Source organism: Notothenia rossii (genome assembly GCF_949606895.1).
Source record: "Notothenia rossii genome assembly, chromosome: 6".
NCBI classification, from domain to species: Eukaryota; Metazoa; Chordata; class Actinopteri; order Perciformes; family Nototheniidae; genus Notothenia; species Notothenia rossii.
Window position 1 is genome coordinate 13648763 of NC_136909.1, and position 14763 is coordinate 13663525.

A 14763-nucleotide genomic window follows, 5' to 3' on the forward strand; every position below is an offset into this window, starting at 1 on the left:
TGTGTGATTTGCATTCAGAAGCCTGAAAATAGAGAGCATACAAAATTTGTGGCCAAGACTTCATTTTTTGTCCATTGCATCAGTGTAAGATGAATTGCATGTGAAAACAGCCTAGTAGTGAAGAGTATAGGACCATGTTTAATGTATTTCATATTTTTGCTGATTGTTTGCAACCACAATTGTAGGCAAAAGAAAAAAGAACCACAACAGAAGAGCTGAATTGCTGATTTGATCGTCCTCTGCCTCTTGAATAACAACAATTATACGCTTTTGCTCCTAAGCCAATGTTGTGCTATCATTTAAAAGAAATCCACATATGGATTGATTAATATACGGCCTTGGCTTGTCAAACTGTCATTTTTTAGGATGGCTTCCTCAGAGAACTAAATTACTTAAGGTGGCTATTCTCTTGGGATAGGTTTATTGGTGATGACAGCGTGACTTCCAGACGCTGATTTAATGTTTTTTACCATCATAGTGATGGGTTAATGATGGGGTTTAAAGCCCCCCTTGTTGTAATCCCATTCTGCTTGACATACAGCAACTGCAATTACTTCCATTACAACAGCCTCATCTCAAAAGTTAAAATGTTAAGTGTATAGGACAGACATATGGTTTTATTGCTGAACAGTGATTGATGTCACATGGAACAAAGTTAGCGGTAATGAACAGTGAGATGCAGCGGGTATATTTAGTTTAGCTTGTTGGCCAACAGAGCACTCTTCTCTTTCCTCTTCTGTGTGTAATCGAGAAGAGAATTTATCACTGCTCATGTAAAGACATGACTTTCATTCGAAGGACATTTTCTGGTTCTGCGTGTGGTTTGCGGTTTAGAGTTTCTCTTTCGGGAAAAGAAAGTATCCTTCCAGGAAAGGTGTGTGAACAGGTGAATACAACTGTTGCTTTCCCACCCTTTAAGTCAAACAGTATCTCGGTCACAGGCAGGTCTTGTGATTTCGGGTTAGAGAGAGATTAGCAGTAATGCAGAGGAATCTTAAAGTGCCCTCCTCAGGTTATGGTCCTTCCCATCATCATTAACCAACATGCTGACTTTGTGGATATCCTCTATTTTCTTTTAAATGTTTTCTTTAGCACAGAATGACATCCTCCCTTCTTGCTAAGTCAGTGCTTCCTTAACCTTACAGCAAACTCACATTCAAACTTAGTCCAATCCTACCGCGGGGGTGCACTGTCTACCACTATGTTTGCATGTACAGGCCATATTGCTTGTGTATTTGTAAGTATGTTGAGCTGTATATGTCTGTCTTTCTGTCTTTCTGTATGTATGTATGTGTGTATGTGTGTATGTGTGTATGTGTGTATGTATGTATGTATGTATGTATGTATGTATGTATGTATGTATGTATGTATGTCTGTCTGTCTGTCTGTCTGTCTGTATGTATGTATGTATGTATGTGTGTGTGTGTGTGTATGTATGTATGTGTGTATGTATGTATGTATGTATGTATGTATGTATGTGTGTATGTATGTATGTGTGTATGTATGTATGTATGTGTGTGTGTGTGTATGTATGTGTGTATGTATCTATGTATGTATGTATGTATGTATGTATGTGTGTATGTATGTATGTCTGTATGTATGTGTGTATGTATGTATGTATGTCTGTATGTCTGTCTGTATGTCTGTATGTCTGTATGTCTGTATGTCTGTCTGTATGTCTGTATGTCTGTATGTCTGTATGTATGTATGTATGTATGTCTGTCTGTCTGTCTGTATGTCTGTCTGTATGTCTGTATGTCTGTATGTATGTCTGTCTGTATGTAAGCGAGACTGTGAAGCAGCAGCTGTACAGTTTATTATTGTCATGGCTTCCTGCGCTCGCCTCCTAAGCGGGAAGCAAAGTGCCCTCTAAGCAGAATCGCTTTTTCCATTTCCATGAGTAAGCAGCTGACCCCGTCACCCTAGGAGAGGCTGCGGACCTCAACACAGGAGGGGGGGGGGGGGGCAGAGGCTGAGCAACAGGGGCGTGGCGTGGGGGGGGGAAATGAGGAAGTGATAGGGGATTGTTGTCCGATAAAAGTTCATCTGGTGAAGCCTCAGAAAAACACATTTTAGATATTTTTCCAGCGCTCAGGGTTGGGATTTTTCTTCCATAGGAACGTGGGAGGTCAGAGTTGAGTTGAAGCAGAAAGCGATGCGACAAAGAGGAGGATGAGCATGTTGTGTTTGAAGGAATAAGATATTTCTGCAATGTGGTACACTGCTATGGAAACACAGGGTACATTTATTTCCTTTGAAATCTACTCTCTCCATTACCCTGCAGCTCCCCTGATACTCTCCAAATGCCATAACAACAAGAGGCATTAATAATTCATGTTGGACTCTTCTGCTGCACAGAGAGAGGGAGAGAGAGTGTGTGTGTGTGTGTGTGTGTGTGTGTGTGTGTGTGTGTGTGTGTGTGTGTGTGTGTGTGTGTGTGTGTGTGTGTGTGTGTGTGTGTGTGTGTGTGTGTGTGTGTGTGTGTGTGTGTGTGTGTGTGTGTGTGTGTGTGTGTGTGTGTGTGTGTGTGTGTGTGTGTGTGTGTGTGTGTGTGTGTGTGTGTGTGTGTGTGTGTGTGTGTGTGTGTGTGTGTGTGTGTGTGTGTGTGTGTGTGTGTGTGTGTGTGTGTGTGTGTGTGTGATTTGCCGAGACAGACATAAGGATGAAAGTGGTGCTGTGAAAATGTCAAGCTGTTGAGACCTCGTCATGTTGGGGACAACGCAAAAAAGAAAAGTCCATGTACCTTTTTAAATTCTGTTTGATCATTTGTGAAATAAGAGCTTACATGCATGAACAAGTGAAGAACTAATGATCAGACAATGAAAGCATGCATTCTTGGGCAATAATGAGTTGCATAGCAGCAAGTGTATAGCCAATCATAAACAACCGTTTACTGTATGGCTCGCCCTCTGCTCCTCCATGGGATCCTGTGACAACAATAGCTTCTCTCACTCTCAGCTGCGGAGAAACCAAGGCCATGACCTTGCACTCAGAAGTCAGGGAGGCTTCAACAGGATCCTTAACCACATTTATACACATGGAAAACTCCTGGTAAATACACAGGTCTTCAACTACTAGTTATTGTCATTATGGATGATTGTTTTGCCAATTGGTGAAACTATTTATTGGGCTATAAAATCTGCCAATAGTGAAAAACTGCATAGATGAATTCCCAGTAACCATGGTTATGTGTTCACATTTCTTGTTTTTTGTCACCGATAGTTAAAAGTTGATTATTTTTATTGCTGTCATAGAAGAGTAAGAAAAACCTAAAGATATTTAAATCAAAACCAGGGGAATATCATGTTTGCTGAGAGCACAATATGGAGATGTTATCATCGATTGTTATCATTCCAGTAAATACAACATGTCCGTAATCTAATATGATGTGTCACTGGTAGCAGGTTGTTTGAATGAATAGTAGATGCATATCATGGCAGGAACATTCGTGTGATTGTAACTGGATTCAAAAAGGAGTAATAGAGGCTCTGTGTTTTGTCTTGTCACGCTTAGATCTTGGAGAGCTTGCTGTGAATTAGTGTTGTTGCAAAGTGGGGCACACGAGTAAGCTCTACTACCACAGAGATATATGGGTGGAGAAGTGCTTCGGGGTGGAATATACTGAGAAACATCCGAGATATGTTGAAGACCAGGGGATGCTGTGATAAAGTGAGGATTAGCCTTTCCAATTAACTGTGAGAAGCTGTGGAGGAGAGCAGAGGGCAGACTCGGCCTCTAAGAAGCAGAAGTGTTACTCCACCAACTTACCGCTGACGTTTTACCCGTGCCTGTAGATATAAGCAGAATATCCGTAGAAAATCTTTTGCACAAACAACCACAGAAATGCAGCTGTTTTCTTTCAGCTGTGACGATTTGATTGTTTGCCTGGGAAAGCCGGGGCCAGGACGCAGCGATGGCCTTCTGTAGGCAGCATGGTGTGTGTGGCTCTATTCAAAATGGATGCAGTTTGAATAGGCCGGGGGAGTTCGAGTGAAAGGATGCAAATTGTTGATATGGTAAATGCAAAGCTCAGACAAAAGCCCCAGTGTTTGTTTGACTTGGTCATTAAGTCTATTTTGTGTCTGTGTATTTGAGTATGAATGTCCGTGACTATGACTTTTATACACCACCATGTGTGACAGATAAAAACTGGGTTTAAAACTACAACTAATAATATCTACCATGCATTGGAGATGGATTATCTAGGGGAGGATAAGAGGCAGTTGTAGGTCAACTTCAAAACACTATTGATCTCATGTTCATCCAAAAAAGAAAAATGGGCCAGTTTTCTCCGACTTCTGGGTCACAGCTTCCTTTGATTATATCACAAGTTGTATAGCTTCTAATCCTATTAGGCTTAAGAATGTGCTATTTATGGATAGGCATGATTTGTTTTACAATTAATCGATTAGTTGTTTGGTCTATAAAATATCAGAAAATAGTGAAACTGTCTTGAATCAGTTTCATCCTCACAAGTCTTGTTTTGTCCACAAGTCATTAGTATTCAGTTTACACTCATAGAGGACATTTAAGGAGCTGGAATCTGACTTTGTTTCTTGAAAAATACACAGACCAATTATCAAAATAGTTGGCAATGATATTCCTTAGTCACTATACTGTAATGTTGGCAGATTCTTAACAAGCCTAGCCTTCCCTAACCCCTCTACTCTCTGTGGCTTTGCGTCATAAACAAACCCACATTAAGCTGTTGAGACAGACTGATTTCTGATAATGAATTCTATCCATTAGAAAGTGTATTCTCTAAAGTAAATACCTTTCACGTCTCTCTCTCTCTCTGATAACTCATTTTCTCTTTCTCTGCCACATAAACCAGTAGAACAACTTTTTCTAACATAAGCCTGGCTACTTGGCAGTCTCTTATCCTTTTCCAAGATCAAACTCTTGCTTCTCTCTCTCTCCTTGACTACTTCCCTCGAGCTCTAGGAGACATGAAGTCACAGACTCTCTGGGAAACTGGGGGAAAGGCTCCTGAAGGTCAATGTGTAACACTTGGCTCGCTGTGGAGAAACACCTCGTTTATTCAGCTCAAAACTGGTTCAAACTGAGATTTCCTTCTGCTAGCTCACAGCCTTTGAGGCACTGAAGTGTGTGGGGGCTATAAAAGTGTCTTGGTAGTTGATAGAAAGTGTCAAATATCCCGTTATTACAATCCGGCTTGTGCCATTCATTATCCAAGGACACTTTTTGTAACAACTCAATGTCTTGTTACTTGCTCTAGGTCAGGGGTGTCAAACATAAGGGATGAGTTTGTAAAGTGTACACATTACAGAGAAGACATAAACTGCAATTTTCGCAACTTGTATGTATTTTGTATACATTTTATACATTTACAAGGCAGGGGGATAACTTAACCTTCCTTAATAGTTCCCACTTTAGTTAGTTGTTGGTGTGTCAGTTCAGGTGGTCAGGATTGCAACACATATGTGGAAATTAATGTAAAATAATTTCTAAATCTTGACCGTTGGTTTTGATCATAAAGTAAAATAATATATTGTTCAGTTCCAGATACCGGTGACTACATTCCTTGTGTCTTCGTAGATACACTGTGATTTGTAAGATGTGTAAATGATAAACTGAGGCATAATATTGTTCAAATTTCTCTTCAAAATATCAGGTTGTTCATAATGTTTTGCAAAAAGATAGTTCATTAAATGTGAACATTCTAGAATGTACTTTTTGCACTAAAACAAAGAGAATATTTTGGAGTTGTCGTTATTTATAAGGTTTTTATGCTATGATTTTACTGGTCCGGCCCACTTTTTGCCCATTTGGCTTTACAGTATGTTGCCCCTGAACTAAAAATGAGTTTGACGCCCCTGCTGTAGGTGCTGGAGAGCTTTAAGATCATGGACTACAGTCTGCTGCTGGGGGTGCACGTCCTGGACCAGAGCCAGAGGGAGGGGGGGGAGCCGGGCCAGGCGGGGGGAGACGGGAGGAGGCCTGTGGGTCAGAGGGTGCTCTACTCCACCGCCATGGAGTCCATCCAGGGAGACGGCAAGGCTGCTGAAGCCCTCACCACAGACGACACGTGAGTGGACTCAGCTGGGGAAAACACACACACACACACACACACACACACACACACACACACACACACACACACACACACACACACACACACACACACACACACACATTTTGCACACATATCTGGGCGCACACACTCTGTCTCTCTTTTAATCTCCACCTTTTTTCTCATAGAGTGAGTTATACAACCGTGCTCATACCTCGCAAAGGGCACTCAGACAGTGAACACACAGCCAGCCTCTCATATAACCATAGCTACACAAATACAAACACAGCCACTGTTCTGCGTATTTACAGCGATACACACAAATGTAAATACTGTAAGTGCCTCTCTTCTAAAAACATTTGTGCAGTAGTTCAAGCACTGAAGAAGAAGAAGAAGAAGAAGAACAGTAGCTGTTATCTGACTGCGGGTGTGTTTGTTCTCTGTTTTAGGATGGGTGGCATCCCTGCCAAAACACACAAGGAAGAAAAATTGTTCATCTTCCTGGGCATCATAGATATTCTGCAGTCATACAGGTAATGATCATTATGAGGTTATATATCCTGCTGTTGTCTTTCGTTCCCAATACTAGTGCTTTTGATGATTTTGACATTTAATCCATTTAGATCTGACTAATCTGCAGAAATAGTCAAATGTCTTAACAATAGCCAATACAGATGGGACAATGAATGGGAATGGGCATGAATAGTTAAAGACTGACTAAGGGGTATGGCAGCATGGCATCACCCCCAGAGTAACTGCTTCGATTGCCCTACTACCAGACCTCTTAATGGTGAATTATTACCCCGCATTGATGGATAGCCACTTTACCGCACTCCTAAAAGGACCTTTTCTCTATCCGACACGATTGAGATGGACACAGCGGTCTATAAGTCTTCTTTATTTACACATTGATTTTCTTTTTCCTTCCTGAGAGCAAAAGCCTCGAGTGACCCAGGAGGAAGCTGTTTGGCTCATCGGCTTCTCAAACTTGTGGACATTTGAAAGCATCAAATAAATCTACGACTGCCTGGTTGGTCGAGGCATTAAATGCGCACTGAGTGGGCGGGGTGACGCCGGGTCAGGGAGGAAAGATGAATAGACCAAATGTGTCTCCTCTGGAAGCCTGTTTCAGAGACAACGTTACATAAGTTCAAACTTTGATGTATTTTCTGCTTTAACGCTGAAAAAAAACCTGACCTGAGTTTGCATTGTGCCAAGGGGGAATAGACTCTGGTTTGATCAAGCATGAAGAGGAAGTTGTTGGGTAAGCGGATACATTTTTTGTGACAAGGCTTGTTCTTGTTTTGTTTCTCCCCAGGTTCATTAAAAAGTTGGAGCACTCGTGGAAAGCCCTGGTGTACGATGGCGTAAGTCGATATGCTCAAATCTGACTCCAGTGCTTTCATGAATGAGCCTTTTATTTGGTCACATACTACTCCCGGCCTTCTGATGAAAGCTTTTTCTCTGCCTGTCCTCAGGACTCCGTCTCGGTGCACCGGCCCGGGTTTTATGCCAGCCGCTTCCTCAAGTTCATGAGCACACGGGTCTTCAGGAAGACTCAGCGTAAGTCTGCGGGTTCATCGTCGTCACACATGGGAGGGAAAGCTGCCTGCATGTAAAAACAAACAAACAAACAAAGAGAAGGGGCAGCAGTGGGAGGTAGGAAATCCTGGCCTGATAAGAAGAGTCAATATGACGCCAGTTTTTACTGTCTATTGCGGAGCAGTTGTGTGTCACTGTTACATCATTAGATTAGTGGAAATTCACTTAAGGTAAATAGAGAGTAGTGTTTCCTTGTATTGTCCGCCTGATCAGACAGAAGATTTTATTTTCCTTCCTGTTGTTGTGTTTCTATATTTAGCTTTTGTACAAGCATTTGAGGCCTAATATGTGTAGAAATGTCAGCTTGGATTTCATTAGAGAATAACTTCATTTTATTAGGAACATCATGTTGGTTCTGTGTTGGCTAACATGCTGCTAGGAGATTAAAAACAGATTGAGTTTGTTGTCTGGCATTTACAAAGGTTACAAAACCCAATGAGGTGGATAAAAAAAGGTCAATTATCTTCTTGAAGTGAATTCCCTGAGGACTGGGCATGGCTGTAGGTCGAGCCAGGATGTAGTTGTGGAACTTCACATCAACATCTAATATAATATCATGTTGTTATGCAACCCTGCGAGACCCCCCTGTGTGAATGAAGGCAAAGATTTGGGGATTTAGCCGTGCTATTAAGCGCCGCCAAGTCCCGTCTGAGGGAGATGACGGGAAAGGATTTAATTTAATGCTCTTCTTGTTAGACAGCATAAGGATGGCTAAGGGGACACTTGTGCCATCATCATTTAGCATTTTAACAATTTAATAACTGGACTGCTTATTTTAGGAGGCATGGCATTGGAGTTTCATTGTGTTTGAACATTGCTTCAATCGGTATAATCGTCCTAGTCTCCTCTTTTTCTGCTTCTCTGAACCTTCATCGCTCTCTTTTTTCTTGTCTTTCCACTCACTTGCTATGTTTTTGCTCTGCAGCGCTTCGATTCTCCCCTTCAAAGAGGACTCGTACGTCCATCCCGGCTCTGAAGTCGTCCTCGCAGGAGATCCTTTCGTCGCAGGCAGATGAGAGGAACGAGGAGGACAGGAGGGAGCGGCTGGGGGGGGCCTGCAGCCTGGCCAGTCTGGACGGACAAGGTACACAAAACACAACAAGGACCACCTCACTCTGGCTGTGACAACTTATACTGTATCTGAGAACATTTAGGGATGCTAAAAAGACAGCCTGAATTATTAAGGAGCTCGTTTGAAACTCAGAACGATTGTAGGCCTGTGCAATTTTACCGTTATCTTCAACATATCCCTCTCTTATCTGCCTCCTAATCTGCCATTTAAACTCAAGTCATTTTCTAGTTTTTATGGCTTATTAGAGCACAGCACATGAGGCCATAAACAGCCACTTGAATTCGGCCATAAATATGTTGTCCTCTGAGCGCTGTCCCAGTGGGCAGCCATCACTGTTTGATATAGTGTGTGGCATTAATGGAAAGGAAACAGAGGCAGGCCAAATGCAGCCAATCAGATACAGAACTGTGTGTGTCTTTAGAAATTAAAAGAGTTCCTTACCCCCCCAGTTAGAAAATATATAGAAATCAGATGTTGGAGAAAAGCTGTGGCAGCGACATCGTCTGACCTTTGTGTTTGTCATGATGTGGGAGTGTTACCCAACACAACACCGGAAGAAACAAGGGTGTGGAGCGGAAAGGGGAGCCACCGGGTCACGAGCCGTTCTTATTTGCAACCGAGCGCTCCCCCTCCAATGACTCCACCTGTGACGCAACATACTATAAAGCTATATTTTTACACTTCCTGACCCTCTCTTTTTACGGTTACCAAATCAGTCTCAAAAGAGGGCAGAGATAATCTGTTTTACTGGAGCATGAGGTCGTTTTTAGCAATATATGTCAGTTTTATTGGAACCATTTAATTAATTAACTGAAATCAGATCCTCAGTTGCTGCGTTGTCTCCGTCATTAGGCTAAACTCTCTACAATGGAAAGCACAAAGGACATACAAGGATTTCCTCTGGTAGATTTCAACAACTATAAAACGCTGTATTGATCATACTGATTGTTTAATGGGGCGTTTTGGAAACATGTAAAAATCTATGGCAGTGGATGTCGGTTGGTCTATGTGTGTATACTCAAAATAAGGAGAAGTAGACATATTTACAAAGAAAAGTTCAGTTTACTCGTCATCATGGATAGTACAAAAAGTTGATATGAGAGCTTTTCAAAAGTCAGTCTTAGTCTCTTTTCAGCTGAGTTTGGAGACCAAAAGAAGCTTAAGGAAATCTAAAATGGAGGGACGGAGTATAAAAGATGTTGACGAGGCATCAGGGGTCAAACTCAAATACAGGGAAGGAAAATGTAGGTACTGTATGTGTGCACTTTTTGTACCCTAATGAAATCAATGTGTTTTTCTTCTCAGCTGTGTTTGGCTCGTACCTGCGCCCCGATCTGGTCCCCGCCAACCCGTCCTTCTACGAGGGCTGCTCCATGGGAACCATCTCCACCTCCTCCATCTTTGTCAGCGTGGAAAACAAGACCGAAGAGAGGTACTGTGTCTACTTTGCTTTCATGAAGACACTCTGTGTTGATTTATGGATGGAGTGTGTCGTTTATCACCCTTAAAACAATGATGCAGGTTACCTTAAAGGCCAGGAGCAAGGCAAGTACATCTGCCACGCCTTACACACACACACACATTCACACACTCCTACGTCATTGCCACCTTTGCTCTTACAGTACATCACATGTGCGTCATGCAGTAGGTGACTCAGCTGGCCTGGTCACACACACACACACACACACACACACACACACACACACACACACACACACACACACACACACACACACACACACACACACACACACACACACACACACACACACACACACACACACACACACACACACACACACACACACACACACACACACACACACACACACACACACACACACACACACACACACACACACACACACACACACGTGATGTGATGGTGGGTACTGTTACATTTACAAGACAGAAAAAGAGGAATATTCATAAAGCACAACATTCCTTTTTCCAATGAACGGCCTGAAAGCCTTCACTGGCTTATTTATCAGCCAGAAGTTCTCACATCAATTTCTATTATTATTCATTCAATGTATCATACTATATTACAATCTAATAAAAGATTAGATTGTAATACAACTACACCACATTTATTTTGTTACACTCTATCATCAGGGTGGCTAGGATTAATTTGCCTTTTGCCGTTTAAAACGTTGTCCTCCACCCTTTATGTGTTTCCCATCTTTCCCCTGTCCTTTTGTCCTTCTGTCCAGCAGTGTCAGGTTCAGCTCGCTCTCTGAGGCTTCATCAGTCACCTGCTGCTGCGCTGACATTGTTCTGTCAACTGTTTTCATACATATGTAAACAGGGGCTTTGACGTGGCCTTACTTTGTGCCATTATGCTGCAGAAACAATGGGACAAAAGAGGACAATGTTGTGGCGTGGCAACTGTATATACCCACCAACAATCAGCCCTGTCTTACAGCCGGTGCCCCAGTTACAGAGCTAACACCTCGGGGGTGTGTGATGTGTAAGGGTGGGATTGAGCTCCTCTCCACCTGGCTTTCATTTTGAATTTCTCACAAGTCATAAAAGTGTAAAAATCACATTCTTTATCAGGAAGTCACCTGATGTGAATACCTGGGAAACCGCTCTCAAGTGGCAGAAATGTAGAGAAACAACAATGCTCTCTCCTAAAGGTCAAGCTACACCTAGTCACATGACTCAGGTGTTGATGCAGGCTCTCATTGTTGAAGTCCTTGTATTTGCTGGTGGTAAGTTTTAAGTGAAGAGGTTTTGTGTCTTTTACCTTTCTTTGCCTCTGTAGGTTTTACTCTCCGATACGTTTGTGAATTATTTTGTAAAGCCATTTTCTATTTCCAAATTTATTTTTCATGTTCTAGTTTTTGTTAATATCGAGTGGTGGGAAAAGTATTCAGATTATTTGACATAAAAGTACTAATACCACTCTGTAAATATAGTTAGGTAAAAGCACTGCATTTTTTCCGAAAAAGAAAGTTAAAAAAAATTATTAAAGTAGGATTAAAATAATTCTCAAAAAATTGGTGCCAATTAATAATCTGTTAACACACTCAGGGTTTTAGTTACTTAAATATGTCGGATGGTTTAATCAAAGCAAATCATCATATCTTTTAAGTTTTTCCTAAGTATTCAAGCATTAAAATCAGAATTTCAAATCAAAGTAAAGGTTGTGCAATTTTCTACAACAATTACATTCTTAGGTTCGTACCATCACAGCAAGGCTTGCATTATGTCACCGTGTTCACATCTGGCCAATCTTAAGGAGATTTTCTTCATTTCCTGTGAGACATTTGTGAGACTGTAAGCCTCTCGCTGAGGCCGGCCGCAGACAGGTTTCCCATCATGCTCGCAGTCGGTACATCTCTTTGTCTCTTTGATGTCAGACTCTCTGCAATAGTATGTGATTTGTTTGGGGAGGCTGTGTTTTCTCATCACTTTCTAAGCACTGTTTGGACAGCTGCCTCTGACCCAGACTATAAACACCAAGTGGTGTCTCCTACGTAGGTTAATATGAAGAACTATTGTTCCCTTTCAGAGATGACGCTGCCTCCAGCTCCACGTTCACCCTGGAGGACAGCGCTATCTGCCTCACTTCGGAGCAGAGCACCATGGATGTGGACCTAGACCGCGATGACGGCTCGGTTCTGGATGTGTACTTGGTGAGTGTTCCTCCATTCAGGTCCCTGTGGGGTCAATTAGGTTTTGTCTTTATAAAAAGGTGTTGGTTCTAGATCAGGGGGCCAAATGCGACACTCAGCAGATTGTAAAAGTATGGAATATGGCCCACAAATGAAACTTGTGCTTGTCTTGGATTGTACTTGTTTTATATATATTACTCAGTAGTGTATTCATGTGTTAATAAGTGCAATTCAAGTTTAAAACTATTTCTAACAAATCTAAGTTGATAAGAAAAAAGCCCATTAACCTATTTGTATAACAAGCTTGAAATAGACCCTTCATATTTCCTCTTATAAGCAATCAGGCGCTTCTGTTTTACGGGATGAGCTGTTAACAAAATAAATGAAACCCTAAGGAGATCTTTCTTAAAGCATATTCAAGTATCAAGCCTAATTGACCTACATTTGATTGATTTTGCTAACTTATAACTTAATTTATGAGGCAATATACCTCACCTCTACTGAGTGGCCCAGCCCTTCGTATATTTTCATGTATGTGGCCCTCAGTGAAAAAAGTTTGAAGACCCCTAGATGTTCAGCTTGTTCACCTTCAGGCCTTTGCCACATTGATGATCTCCCTTTTCTCTCTTGTCCCTGGCAGTGAAAAGAGCAGCGTTAAAACCTCCATCTCCTCCTGCCAATCATCAGACAATCACCGCACTCCATTTAACCAACCAGGCTGGCCTTTGACTTCCTGTGCTGCTAGATCCATGTTGCCACTCGTATTGCCAACACATAAAGAAAGACAGAGATCCTCCACCGGTTGACGGACTAAAAGAAGACACGACGACGGACATGCGATGGACGTCTGCAGGAACAATGTGACTAATGTAATGTGATGAACACCAGGCTGTGTCGCTTTTTAGAGCATGCATCAACGCAGTGCCATTAAGTTTTATATATGTATTCTGTTTCCATGGCCTACACAAAGATCCAGATATTTATCATATCTTAATACATATGAGGAGAGGGTAGATACATTTCATTGACCGTGTTTCTCTGCTGACCAGACCTTTTTAAAGTTTGCAATGTTGCTGATGAGAAGAGAAATGTTTACAGTGAATGTATGACGTCGTCTTTGTCCCTGATGAACGAGGACGTGACACAAGCCAGCAACGCTGAGAAAAGACTCTCATGAACAAACATGATGGATTCTGAAGCTCCGGAGGCCAAACACAGACTGTGACGTGGTTCAAGCAGCAACCCTTTTTCCCTTACTGGGCTGTTGTTCGCGATGCCTTGACGATAACCTGAAGAGAGGAAGGACAGTTACAGGACCTTTGACGAAGCACAGAGCCGAGGGACGGTGCACTCGCTCTCGATCAAAAAGGCACTTTGGACATCGGTTATGATTACTGTAAGAAATATTTTTCTCTGAAGAACTTGCTTTAGTGGGTGGGCTACCTGACATAAGCACACATTTTGGATATGTGAATATGCACTTTTATTTCCTCTTTTACAAATGCACACCTCTGTAAGTCCTTGATGCTACATGTACAGAGACAGTGAAGGAACAACGTGGATCATTTTTGATGTGGAGCTAATAGTTTTGTGAGGTGACTGACGATGCTTTAACTCAGGATATCCTTTGATACTGAAAAAGTGGGTCCTCTTCAAGAAGTTATGGAACATGCAGCCTACAATTAGAAGCTGTCCGATGCCATCATCATGACCCTATCCGACTATAAATGTTAAATTCCACGATCACACGTCTGTTGAGAACATAATTTATTATGTAAATCTCAATATTTTACCATTTGCTGAAAAATACTATAAATCGCTGAATGTAAAGACAATGCATATTTATATTTAGACTCGTATAAATAAATGGCTAAAATGTCAGGGTCTTCTGTTGAGCTTATGATGCTTCTGAAAAAGTCTTTGTTTTGGGATTTTAAAGGGGCCTCATTATGCAGAATTTCAGATTGAATTTATATGTTGTGCCTCTACTGGGACATGTCTCCATGCTTTAACGTTCAAAAAAATCTTTATTTTTCGCATACTACCTGTACTGCAGCACCTCTTTTGACCCTCTGTCCGAGCACAGTCTGCTCTGATTGGTTAGCTGGCCGGCACTGTTGTGATTGGTCAACCGCTGAGAGAGGTCCCACCCCCTTGCCTATGACTATGGCATGCAATGTGTTGGGAGTGCTAGCCAATATAACCACGAGTGTTACATAGTAAAGTCACAATGTTACAGAAATAAACAAAGAACTACAATCGAGGCATTTCAGTGTGTGGGAGAGAAAATCCCTCTGGAATGAATTTGGGGATTTTAGCCTTTGCAGACCATTTACATGCACACAAACCTATAACATACTACAGGAGAGGGATAAACACAAAAAGCACAATAGGCCCACTTTAAGAAATGACCCTCACTTTCACAGCAGTACTAC

At 41.8% G+C, this 14763-nt stretch overlaps 1 protein-coding gene across 4 annotated transcripts in view; it reads left to right on the forward strand.

The window, feature by feature from the left end:
* Window positions 1-14207, forward strand: part of pip5k1bb (phosphatidylinositol-4-phosphate 5-kinase, type I, beta b) — a 35501-nt gene extending 21294 nt beyond the window's left edge. For all 4 annotated transcript variants that reach the window (XM_079690803.1, XM_079690802.1, XM_079690804.1 and 1 more), the window contains 8 exons: window positions 5847-6049; window positions 6484-6567; window positions 7353-7401; window positions 7513-7597; window positions 8562-8720; window positions 10014-10140; window positions 12226-12349; window positions 12969-14207. In XM_079690803.1, the coding sequence (XP_079546929.1) occupies window positions 5847-6049; window positions 6484-6567; window positions 7353-7401; window positions 7513-7597; window positions 8562-8720; window positions 10014-10140; window positions 12226-12349; window positions 12969-12971 (834 nt within the window). In that variant the 3' untranslated portion in view covers window positions 12972-14207. The remainder of the gene's footprint in view (window positions 1-5846; window positions 6050-6483; window positions 6568-7352; window positions 7402-7512; window positions 7598-8561; window positions 8721-10013; window positions 10141-12225; window positions 12350-12968) is intronic.
* Window positions 14208-14763: the final 556 nt, after the last annotated feature.